This window comes from Hemitrygon akajei, chromosome 28 (genome assembly GCF_048418815.1).
Source record: "Hemitrygon akajei chromosome 28, sHemAka1.3, whole genome shotgun sequence".
Classification (NCBI taxonomy): domain Eukaryota; kingdom Metazoa; phylum Chordata; class Chondrichthyes; order Myliobatiformes; family Dasyatidae; genus Hemitrygon; species Hemitrygon akajei.
This window is the reverse complement of record NC_133151.1, coordinates 8930934-8943840: the sequence shown is the minus strand read 5'-3', so window position 1 is coordinate 8943840 and position 12907 is coordinate 8930934. Positions and strand designations below refer to the sequence as shown.

Genomic DNA, 12907 nt, shown 5'->3' with positions numbered 1-12907 from the left:
GGCTGAGGGTAGCAGACACCAACAGAATCAACAAACTCATTCGTAAGGCCAGTGATGTTGTGGGGGTGGAACTGGACTCTCTGACGGCGGTGTCTGAAAAGAGGATGCTGTCCAAGTTGCATGCCATCTTGGACAATGACTCCCATCCACTCCATAATGTACTGGTTAGGCACAGGAGTACATTCAGCCAGAGACTCATTCCACCGAGATGTAACACTGAGCGTCATAGGAAGTCATTCCCGCCTGTGGCCATCAAACTTTACAACTCCTCCCTCGGAGTGTCAGAAACCCTGAGCCAATAGGCTGGTCGTGGACTTATTTCCACTTGGAATAATTAACTTATTATTATTTAATTATTTCTGGTTTTATATTGCTATATTTCTTCACTATTCTTGGCTGTAACGAAACCCAGTTTCCCTCAGGATCAATAAAGTATGTCTGTCTGTCTGTCTGATACATCGAACAGACTGCCAGTGGAAATGAGATTAATGTTTTTAATGTCAACGAGTGTGAGGTTTTGCACTTCAGAAGGACCTACCAAGGTAGGTCGTACTCTGAGCGGTAGGACACTGAGGAGTGTGGTAGAACAAAGGGACCTGGGAATACAGGTCCATAATTCATAGGGTCGTAAAGAAAGCTTTTGACGCACTGGCCTTGGTAAATCAAAGTACTGAGCACAAGAGATGGGATGTTACGTTGAAGTTGTAGAAGACGTCGGTGAGGCCTAAATTGGAGTATTGTGTGCAGTTTTGGTCACCTAACTACGTGAAAGAGTGCAGAGGAATTTTACAAGGACGTTGCTGGGGCTGGAGGACCTGAGTTATAAGGAAAGATCGAATAAGTTGCGACTTTATTCCTTGGAATGTAGAAGATTGAAGGGAGATTTGATAGAGGTATACAAAACTACGAGGGGTATAGACAGGGTAAATGCAAGCAGGCCTTTTCCACTGAGGTGGGGTGGGACTGCAACCAGAGGTCGTGGGTTAAGGGTGAAAGGTGAAAGGTGAAAAGTTTAAGGGGAGCGTGAGGGAAAACTTCTTCACTCGGAGGTCGGTGAGAGCGTGGAACGAGCTGCCAGCACAAGTGGTGCACGCGAGCTCGATTTCAACGTTTAGGAAAAGTTTGGATAGGTACATGGATGGGAGGGGTGTGGAGGGATACAGTCCCAGTACAGCTCAATGGGGGGGGCGGGGGTCAGCACTTTAAATGGCTCAGCTTGGACTAGATGGGGTGAAGGTCCTGCTTCTGTGCTGTACTTTTCTATGACTCTGAAAGATGCACACAGGGATGATTGAAAATTGGAGGGCCATGTGGGAGGGAAGGGTTAGATTGATCTTTGAGGAGGTGAAAGAGTTGGCACAGCATTGTGGGCCGAAGGGCCTGTACTGTGCTGTAGAGTCTTAAGTTCTGTAAGAGCCAGAGATGCAGACATGGAGAGGAGAGGCATAGGGCAGGGGTTCCCAACCTTTTTTTATGGCGTGGACCCATACCATTAAGAATTGAATTGAATTGACTTTATTCCATACATCCTTCACATTCATGGGAAGTAAAAATCTTTACGTCACATCTCTGTCTGAATGTGCAATCGTAGTAATTTATAATAAATAGAACAGTCACCGTAACATAGAAATACAGTCAAATCAGTGTGAGTTAATGGCCTGAAGAAAGAAGCTGTTCTGGAGCCTGCTGGTCCTGGCTTTTATGCTGCGGTACCGTTTCCAGGATGGTAGCAGCTGGAACAGTTTGTGTTTGGGGTGATTCGGGTCCCCAATGATCCTACAGACCCTTATCATTGTAAATGTCCTGAATAGTGGGAAGTTCCCATCTACAGATGCGCTGGGCTGTCCGCACCACTCTCTGCAGAGTCCTGCGATTGAGGGAGGTACAGTTCCCATACCAGGCAGTGATGCAGCCAGTCAGGATGCTCTCAGTTGTGCCCCTGTAGAAAGTTCTTAGGATTTGGGGGCCCATACCAAACTTCTTCAACCGTCTGAGGCGAAAGAGGCGCTATTGTGCGTTTTTCACCACACAGCCGGTGTGTACAGACCACGTGAGATCCTCAGTGATGTGGATGCCGGGGAACTTAATGCTGGTTACCCTCTCAACCCCAGATCCATTGATGTCAATAGGGGTTAGCCTGTCTCCATTCCTCCTGTAATCCACAACCGGCTCCTTTGTTTCTGCGACATTGAGGGAGAGGTTGTTTTCTTGACATCACTGTGTCAGGGTGATGACTTCCTCTCTGTAGGCTGCCTCGTTATTGTTTGAGATTAGGCCAATCAATGTAGTGTCGTCGGCAAATTTAATTAGTAGATTGGAGCTGTGGGTGGCGACACAGTCATGGGTATACAGGGGGTAAAGGAGGGAATTTAGAACACAGCCTTGAAGGGTTCCTGTGTTGAGTGTCAAAGGAGGGTGGAGATGAGGGAGCCCACTCTTACAACCTGCTGGCGATCTGACAGGAAGTCCAGGATCCAGCTGCACAAGGCAGGGTGAAGGCCGAGGTCTTGTCGAGCCTGGATGGAACTGTGGTGTTGAATGCTGAACTGTAGTCCAAGAACAGCATTCTCAGAGAAGCATCCCACTGCTCCAGATGTGTAAGGATGGTGTGTTGGAGCAGTGGTTATTGTGTCGGTAGGTGAATTGTAGGGGGTCCAGTCTGGGTGGTAGTAAGCTGCAGGTATAATCCTTGACGAGCCTCTCAATGCATTTGATTATTATTGAGGTGAGTGCGACAGGACGCCAGTCGTTCAGGCACATTACCTTGGTCTCTTTTGGTACAGGGACAGTACCAAAGGGCCCTGTGGACCCCGGTTGGGAACCCCTGATTTAGAAGGATGTGAGACAAACACGGGCAAACGGGATAGCCACCTTCGTCACTATGGACAGGTCAAGTGAAAGGGCCTGTTTCTCCCTATGCATCGGAGAGCAAGGTACCCACGTGAAATGGCCCCCGGGAGTGAGGGGAATGGGGGGGGGGAGGTGGAGGGGGGGGCGCTTGGTTTTTCAACATGTGTGCTGAGTCTGCCCATTCTTTGAATGCTCCCCAGGTCTGGGACATCATCGGCCGCTCGGTGGTGGTGGCCAGCGGCGAGGACGACCTGGGTCGAGGAGGACACCCGCTGTCCCACGTCACAGGGAACTCCGGAGAGGGGTAGGTGGCGAGCGAGCACAGAAAGCAACGTCCGACCTCACCCTCGTAGCAGTCCGGGCAGGGCTCCCAGAATTGGAGATGTTTCTGACGCAAGGAGACACCCCTTCAGTCCGCTCCCAACCCCTGTGGGGGCTTGTGCCTCCTGACAGTTCCCTGTTATACCCCTCCGCATCCCTAGAAATCTCCTTCCCTGCTGATCACCATCCTTGTCATTGGTCCTTTATGTATCCCTGACAGCCTCTCGTGATCGGGTTCACCTCCATCCTCTTTCCTCTCCGTCCTTCAGAAACTGAGATCCTCTCTGTAATGTCACCGTCCGTTCCGTCCTCAAACATCCCTCTGAACTCTCCCTGGCAAAGGGATGTTGTAGAGTGATCTACACTCTGTGTCTGACCCCGGGAGTGTGTGATGGGACGGTGTGGAGGGAGTTTCACTCTGTGTCTGACCCTGGGAGGGTGTGGAGGGAGCTTCACTCTGTGTCTGACCCCGGGAGTGTGTGATGGGACAGTGTGGAGGGAGCTTCACTCTGTGTCTGACCCCGGGAGTGTGTGATGAGACGATGTGGAGAGAGCTTCACTCTGTGTCTGACCCCGGGAGTGTGTGATGAGACGGTGTGGAGGGAGTTCACTCTGTGTCTGACCCCGGGAGTGTGTGATGAGACGGTGTGGAGGGAGTTCACTCTGTGTCTGACCCCGGGAGTGTGTGATGAGACGGTGTGGAGGGAGTTCACTCTGTGTCTGACCCTGGGAGTGTGTGATGAGACGGTGTGGAGAGAGCTTCACTCTGTGTCTGACCCCGGGAGTGTGTGATGAGACGGTGTGGAGGGAGTTCACTCTGTGTCTGATCCTGGGAGTGTGTGATGGGACGGTGTGGAGGGAGTTCACTCTGTGTCTGACCCCGGGAGTGTGTGATGGGATGGTGTGGAGGGAGTTCACTCTGTGTCTGACCCCTGGGAGTGTGTGATGGGACAGTGTGGAGGGAGTTCACTCTGTGTCTGACCCTGGGAGTGTGTGATGAGACGGTGTGGAGGGAGTTCACTCTGTGTCTGACCCCGGGAGTATGTGATGGGATGGTGTGGAGGGAGCTTCACTCTGTCTGACCCCGGGAGTGTGTGATGGGACGGTGTGGAGGGAGTTTCACTCTGTCTGACCCCGGGAGTGTGTGATGGGACGGTGTGGAGGGAGTTCACTCTGTGTCTGACCCCTGGGAGTGTGTGATGGGACGGTGTGAAGGGAGTTCACTCTGTGTCTGACCCTGGGAGTGTGTGATGAGACGGTGTGGAGGGAGTTCACTCTGTGTCTGACCCCGGGAGTATGTGATGGGATGGTGTGGAGGGAGCTTCACTCTGTGTCTGGCCCCGGGAGTGTGTGATGGGACGGTGTGGAGGGAGTTCACTCTGTGTCTGACCCTGGGAGTGTGTGATGAGACGGTGTGGAGGGAGTTCACTCTGTGTCTGACCCCGGGAGTATGTGATGGGATGGTGTAGAGGGAGCTTCACTCTGTGTCTGACCCCGGGAGTGTGTGATGGGACGGTGTGGAGGGAGCTTCACTCTGTGTCTGACCCTGGGAGTGTGTGATGAGACGGTGTGGAGGGAGTTCACTCTGTGTCTGACCCTGGAAGTGTGTGATGAGACGGTGTGGAGGGAGCTTCACTCTGTGTCTGACCCCTGGAGTGTGTGATGAGACGGTGTGGAGGGAGTTCACTCTGTGTCTGACCCCGGGAGTGTGTGATGGGACGGTGTGGAGGGAGTTCACTCTGTGTCTGACCCCGGGAGTGTGTGATGAGACGGTGTAGAGGGAGCTTCACTCTCTGTCGGAGCCCGGGAGTGTGTGATGGGATGGTGTAGAGGGAGCTTCACTCTGTGTCTGACCCCGGGAGTGTGTGATGAGACGGTGTAGAGGGAGCTTCACTCTGTGTCTGTCCCTGGGAGTGTGTGATGAGACGGTGTGGAGGGAGTTCACTCTGTGTCTGACCCTGGAAGTGTGTGATGAGACGGTGTGGAGGGAGCTTCACTCTGTGTCTGACCCCTGGAGTGTGTGATGAGACGGTGTGGAGGGAGTTCACTCTGTGTCTGACCCCGGGAGTGTGTGATGGGACGGTGTGGAGGGAGTTCACTCTGTGTCTGACCCCGGGAGTGTGTGATGAGACGGTGTAGAGGGAGCTTCACTCTGTGTCGGAGCCCGGGAGTGTGTGATGGGATGGTGTAGAGGGAGCTTCACTCTGTGTCTGACCCCGGGAGTGTGTGATGAGACGGTGTAGAGGGAGCTTCACTCTGTGTCTGACCCCGGGAGTGTGTGATGGGATGGTGTGGAGGGAGCTTCACTCTGTGTCTGACCCCGGGAGTGTGTGATGGGACGGTGTAGAGGGAGCTTCACTCTGTGTCTGACCCCGGGAGTGTGTGATGGGACGGTGTGGAGGGAGCTTCACTCTGTGTCTGAGCCGTTTTGTTCCCTTCTGGTAACGGATTCCACCCCTCCATGTGTAGTTTGGTGTGCGGCATCGTCGCTCGCTCCGCTGGACTGTTCCAGAACCCGAAGAGGATCTGTGCCTGCGATGGTGTGACCCTGTGGGAGGAGCGCGACCGGCCAATCGCGGGGCCCGATCGGAAGAAGCCCAAGGAGGCGCCCACGGCCAACCTCTGACCTCTCACCACCCGATCTGCCACGGGGTCAGGCCTGTGACCATCGACCACAAGCTTTTGGAACAACATCCTGACCCCGGACATCTGAAGTTGACCCCCCCCCCTCCCCGATGGAGCCTGCATCCCCTTCCCGTACCCCAGATTCCCCTTGCTCTAATCTTCAGGCACTGTCTTCTCCGACCCATCAGGGTTGGCTTGCTCAGTTGGCCTTGGAGAATACTTCTTCCCCACCGACCTTCTTACCGGCAGTGCTTTGTATCGGGTCCCAGTTATCGTTGGCCCCCCCCCGCCCCACCGCTCATTCACTTCCGGTTTCAACACGTCAACTCCAAACCTAGCTTCTCAATGTCAACCGAAGGGCAGCCTCTGATTGGACACCGTGATGGGACCAATGAGAGGTGACTTCTCATTCTGGAGTGGAGTTGTGCCAAACAAGGCCCGTCCTCATTGGACGATCCCTGCCAGGCTGCAGGATTAAACTGATCCAGGGTCGTGCTGTGAAACAAGAAGTATCTTGGGTGCCGGGAGGCCCTGAAGGTCAGGACATGTCTTTGTTGATTTGTACCCTCAGGGAAATCTGCCACATCCTGTGAGCCTCGATTAAAGAGTGTGATGGTTTGAATGCACCTCCTCGCCCGTTCCGTGGTCAGTTATTTGCTGGCAGGCAGACTCCTGCTCCCTCTCCAGTGAGAGTCGCACGTTTGCCCCCTCCCACTGTGCTCTGCCTCCCCCCAGTACGTTTCTCGGAGGCGGTTGTAGGCGGCGGGGTGGCCAATGTATCACGGGATCGGCTGGCCCCCAGACTGCTTGCCTGCGTCCCGGTGGGGTGGGGGAGGCGAATCTTTCGTGTCAGGGAGGAGGCATTCCTGGTGTCCCATCGATCTCCCCCACTCCTCGTTGTGCCATCGGCACACAGTTCGTGGGATCTCACTGTGCACAAAATGGCCGTGGCCGTGCCAGGTTGGGGGGATAAATGGAGGGAGGGCTGGCGAGGAGGGAACGCTGCGCCGTGGGAGAGCCAGCGAGGAAGGAGGGAAGGCTGCGAGCGGGGAGGCGGTGAAGAGGGAGCGCTGCAGGAGGGCCCGTGAGGAGGGAGCACCACGCCTATGGGGGTGAAGGCAAGGAGGGAGCTCTGCTTGTTGAACCCCGCGGGGAGTGCCGGGGCTGCGGTGGGGAGAGAGCACCGAACCGCGGGAAGGGTGGCGGGCGGGCGACAAAGTGAAACCATCTACAGCACTTAAAGGATTAAAACGACCTTGGCTGTCTTGACCACAGTGTACGTTCACGGTGCCCGAAGAGGCGCTGCCAACCACTGTGCCAAGCAGGAGAACAGAGAACCTCCTGGTCCCGGTTAAGGCGGTGGGACACCCAGGCCAGAGTGAGGATCGAGGTGCACGTCCGACACGCAGAGAGACTCAGCCCAACTCTGCTCCGATGTCTTACGGCTCCAAGTTACAACAGTGTCATGAGTTAGAACGATAAACACAGAATGGAAGTCCGTAGCTCATTGTTAATAAACTGCCAGTCTGCTGAATGCCCACGCCATCTAGCCCAAACATTTTACTTCTGCCATTGTGCCTGCAGTAGTTTTGAATGCCTGACATCATTCACTTGTGTCGTGGGTTGTACTTTGTGTTTGATGTGCAAATTACAGAGAGAAAGAAACACACATTTAAGGTGCTGCTCGGTTTTCAGGCTGGGTAAGAACTTCCTGCTCACAGCAGTGGCTGCTCCACACAACTGTAAGATAATATTTGAGAGAACGTTTACAGGGAGATGTGTCTCGGAGCCAGGAGCTCAGCGAAACCTTCCCACCGACAACGCGGGGTGTATCTGTGCAAATACAGTGTTCAGGCTCTACCCACCCTCCTTCCACTCCTAGTGAAGATGCTTGTTATCCTTCCTCGTGGTTGCGTCTATGTGCTGTGCAAGACAGGTTGCAGAACGTTACCTCACAGCACAGGCCCTTTGGCCCATCACGTGCTGACCTCCTAACCCATTCTGAGATGAACTCTTCCCTCCGTTTTTCTGTCATCCACGCCTCCATCAAAGATTGACGGCTTTGCGGCCGAGAGTGCGGACAGCAGAAAGGTACGTGGGGCAGGTAGCGTTGAGGAAACAGAGTCTGCAGAAGGACTTAGAATGGGCACAGAAATGGCAGATGGAATACAGTGTAGGAAGGCGTATGGTTGTGCACTTTGGTAGAAAGAATAAAGGTGTCTTCTAGGTGGGGGAGAGCATTCAGACATCAGAGGTGCAACTTGGGGGTGCAACGTTAGCATTCATGTGGAGAGGACTAGAATACAAAAGCAAGCATGCATTGAGGCTTTGTAATGCACTATTGATGTCTCACTTGGAGTACTGAGGGCTGTTTTGGGACGCATAGCTAAGAAAAGATGTGCTGGCATAGGAGAGATCCAGAGGAGGGTCACGAGAGTTATCTCGGGAAATGAAAGGGTTAACGTATGAGGAGCCCTCGGTCTGTGCTCGCTACACTTTAGAGGACTGAAGGGGAGATCTCAATGGAGCCCACAGAATATTGAAAGGCCAAGATGGAGAAGACGTTCGGTATTGTGGGGGAAGTCTAGGTCCAGAGGGGAGAGCCTATGAATCGGACGTCCCTTTAGAACAGAGGTAAGGACGAAAGTCTTCAGCCAGCGGGTGGTGAACCTGTGGAATTCATTGGCACAGACGGCTGTGGAGGCCAAGCCGTTAAAGTGGACGTTGGTAGGTTCACGGTTGACCAGGGCATCAAAGGTTAAGGGGAGAAGGCAGGAGAATAAGGTTGAGAGGGATAATAAATTAGCCTTGATGGAATAGCGGAGTCGATGGGCCAGGTAGCATAATTATGCTCCTATGGCTTCTGGTCTCCAGAACCAGAGAGGGTGAGTTCCAGGGCCGGGCGAGCTCTTTATTCGGGACGCAGAAGAATGAGTGGTGACCTTCCAGAAGGCACATATAAAAGGTGACTGGTTTCCCCCACCCCCAGGGTAGGGAGTACAAAACCGGAGGGCATAGATGTAGGGCGACAGCGGAAAGATTTAAAAGAGACCCTGAGGGGCATTTCTTCTCATGCAGAGGGCGGGTAGGATATGGAAGGAGCTGCCATTGGCACAGGTGCAATAATATCATGTAAGAAGGACGTTACTTTGATAGGGATGTGGGCGGAATATGGGAAATTGAGACCTGCTGGGAGGGTGCCAGGACTGGCAAGGATCGGTTGGGCGAAAGGCACAAATCCCTTTTGTGTTGATCTGTGACTCATCTCCCTTTCTCAACCATCTCTCAATTTTGTGTTTTTCCCCGATCCCTGCAAGTGATTACATCATGCTTTCAGGATTACAACAGGCACTCTGTTTCTCGGAAAGGATCCCCTCTACAGGAACTATATTTTCTGTCCCGAGATCAAACTTGGCTACGTGCAGGGCCAGTCTTGGTGTATGGAAAATAAATCTCGACTTGCTGGGTAATCCTATTCCTCATCACCGCTCAGTGACCCCTGGGTTAGAGAGAGGGTGAATCAGCCAGGGTTCCTGCTCCCCGTCACTGACCGGTCACGGGTCACCCCTGGGTTAGAGAGAGGGTGAATCAGCCAGGGTTCCTGCTTCCCGTCGCTGACCGGTCACGGGTCACCCCTGGGTTAGAGAGAGGGTGAATCAGCCAGGGTTCCTGCTTCCCGTCGCTGACCGGTCACGGGTCACCCCTGGGTTAGAGAGAGAGGGAATCAGTCAGGGGTCCTGCTCCCCGTCACTGACCGGTCACCCCTGGGTCAGAGAGAGGGGGAATCAGTCAGGGGTCCTGCTCCCCGTCACTGACCGGTCACCCCTGGGGTTAGAGAGGGGGGAATCAGCCAGGGTTCCTGCTCCCCGTCACTGACCGGTCACCCCTGGGTTAGAGAGAGGGGGAATCAGCCAGGGGTCCTGCTCCCCGTCACTGACCGGTCACCCCTGGGTTAGAGAGAGGGGGGAATCAGCCAGGGTTCCTGCTCCCTGTCACTGACCGGTCACCCCTGGGTTAGAGAGAGGGGGAATCAGCCAGGGGTCCTGCTCCCCGTCACTGACCGGTCACCCCTGGGTTAGAGAGAGGGGGAATCAGCCAGGGTTCCTGCTCCCCGTCACTGACCGGTCACCCCGGGGTTAGAGAGAGGGGGGAATCAGCAAGGCTTCCTGCTCCCCATCATTGGACATGCCCTCTAATCCAGGCAGCGCCTTGGTAAATCCCCCTCTGCACCCTCTCTGAAGCTTCCACGTCCTTCCTATAATGAGGCAACCGTAACTGAACACTATACACCATGTGAGGTCTAACCTGAGCTGCCCCCACTACCGTGTGACTCTTGAACTTAATTCCCCAAACTAATGAAAGGCCAACACCGTGCACCTTCTTAACCACCCTATCAACTTGAGCAGCAACGGTGAGGGCAGCACGAATGTCGACCCTCAAGATCCCTTTGTCCCTCCACTGTGTGGAGTGCTGCCGTTAACCCCGTAATGAAAATCAGGTTCGACCTTCCAAAGCGAATTGCTTCGCACTTTCTCAGGTTGGACTCTTATCTGCCGCGTCTCAGCCCACCTCTGCATCCCGTCAAAGTCCCATCGTAACCCTCGACCACCTTCTACGCCAGCCACAGTACCATGAACCTTGGTGTCACCCACAAAATCATTAACCCACCCTTCCTTAAGAAGGCTTAGGAAATGCTTGTTTTTATTGGTCAAGAGAGGTTATGTTGCAACTTTATAAAACCCTGGTTAGGTTACATCTGGAGTATTGCGTACGGTTCTGGTTGCCTCACTATGGGAAGGATGTTGCGTAATTCAGAGAGCATGAGCTATACTGAAAGGCAAGACAAACTTGGGTTGTTTTCTCTGGAGTGTCGGAGGCCGAGGGGAGATCTGATGGAGATTTACAGGATTACGAGAGGCACAGACAGAGTGGACAGGGAGTATCTGTTTCCCAGGGTTGAAGTACCAGAGGGTATAACATTGAAGGTGAGAGGGGGGATGTGAGGGGTAAGTTTTTTACTCAGAGAAGTGGCAGATGGAATTCAACCCAGATAAGTGTGAGGTGGTCCATTTCAGTAGGTCAAATTTGAAGACAGAACCTAGTGTGGAGGATCAGCGAGATCTTATGGTCCATGTCCATAAGACACTCAAAGCTGCTGGGCAGGTTGATAGTGTTGTTAAGAAGGCGTATGGTGTGTTGGCATTCATCTAGAGCCAAAAGGTAATGTTGCAATAAGACCTTAGTCAGACCCCACTTGGAGTACTGTGCTCAGTTCTGGTCACAAAACTACAGGAAGGATGTGGAAACCATTGAAAGGGTGCAGAGGAGATTTACAAGGATGCTGCCTGGATTGGAGTGTGTCTTATGGGAATAGGTTGAGTGAACTTGGTCTTTTCCCCTTGGAGCGACGGAGGATGAGAGGTGACCTGATAGAGGTGTATAAGTTGATGAGAGGCATTGATCGTGTGGATAGTCAGAGGCTTTTTCCCAAAACTGAAATGGTTAACATGAGGGGGCATAGTTTTAAGGTGCTTGGAAGTAGGTACAGAGGAGATGTCAGGGATAAGTTTTTTTATGTAGAGAGTGGTGAGTGAGTGGAATGGGCTGCCGGCGACGGTGGTGGAGGCGGATACGATAGGGTCTTTTAAGAGACTCTTGGGTAGGTACATGGAGCTTAGAAAAATAGAGGGCTATGGGTAACCCTGGGTAATTTCTAAAGTAAGTACATGTTCGGCACAGCTTTGTGGGCCGAAGGGCCTGTAATGTGCTGTAGGCTTTCTATATAGAATTTATGGGTATTTGGAGAGCATAGTCTGATTAGAGATAGTCAAGATGACGTTGTGAGGGTGATGCACCATCAATAACTCACGCTGAGACTTAGGAAGTGAGATATCGGCTTTTATTGACTGAAGAACAACACTACATCCTGGGAAAATGAGGGAGAGCAGCAGACCACAGTCGCCTTTATACAGGGGTCTGTGGGAGGAGCCACAGGAGCAGTCAGCAGGGTCTGTGGGAGGAGCCACAGGAGCAGTCAGACAGGTATATCTAGTTCACCACAGAGGGGTAGGTCATCTCTCAAGAGCCTGATTGAATTCCGTGAGGATATGACAAAGCACATTGATGAAGTCGGAGCAGTGGATGCGGTGTATGTGGTCACGTTCTATGAAGGCATTTGATAAGGTTCCTCACGGTAGGCTCATTCAGGCAGTCAGGAGGCACGGGATCCAGGGAAACTGGGCTGTGTGGATTCAGAATTGGCTTGCCCAGAGAAGGAGAAGGGAAGATGGAGCATCTTCTGCCTGGAGGCTGGTGGCCGGTCATGGCCCAGATCTGTTCTGGGACCCCTTAGAATCGCAGAATCTTTGTGATTTTTATTAAAATAACTTAGATGAGGAAGTGAACACAGTACATAGAAGAGTGCAGCACAGGAGCAGGCCACTCAGCCCACATAATGGTGCTGTACCAGCTAAAAGGCAAATGAAAAACACCCAGACACTAATCCCACCTACCTACACCGTGTCCACGTCCCTCCATCTTCCTCACATCCATGTGCCGATCCAAACGTCTCTCAGGTCACCTCTCATCTGAGGAGAAAAGGCCGAGTTCACTCAACCTCTTCTCATAAGGCGTGCTCCCCAATCCAGGCGACATCCTTGTAAATCTCCTCTGCACCCTTTCTATGGCTTCCACATACTTCCTGTAGTGAGGCGACCAGAACTGAGCACAGTACTCCAAGTGTGGTCTGACCAGGGCCCTATATAGCTGCAACATTACCTCTCGGCTCCTAAACTCAATCCCACGGTTGATGAAAGCCAATATACCGTACACCTTCTTAACCACAGAGTCAACCTGCGCGGCAGCTTTGAGTGTCTTATGGACTCGGATCCCAAGATCCCTCTGATCCTTTTCACTGTCTTACCACTGATACTATAATTAACAAAATTATACACCATTCACAGAACACACTCCTGCAAGAGGACCACACTCTTGTCGTGGAGGGTTTGGAGGCCTGCGTGCCTCGGTGACCCGGAGAGCGATGTTGGCTGGAGTCAGGGCTTTGTGCTTTAACCATTGGTAGGGTCACCCATGCCAAACAGGTCAAAGGGTA

At 52.9% G+C, this 12907-nt stretch overlaps 1 protein-coding gene across 2 annotated transcripts in view; it reads left to right on the top strand.

Moving 5' to 3' along the window:
- Window positions 1-6422, top strand: part of ccs (copper chaperone for superoxide dismutase) — a 40409-nt gene extending 33987 nt beyond the window's left edge. For both annotated transcript variants that reach the window (XM_073031298.1, XM_073031297.1), the window contains exons 7-8: window positions 3051-3154; window positions 5641-6422. In XM_073031298.1, the coding sequence (XP_072887399.1) occupies window positions 3051-3154; window positions 5641-5797 (261 nt within the window). In that variant the 3' untranslated portion in view covers window positions 5798-6422. The remainder of the gene's footprint in view (window positions 1-3050; window positions 3155-5640) is intronic.
- Window positions 6423-12907: the final 6485 nt, after the last annotated feature.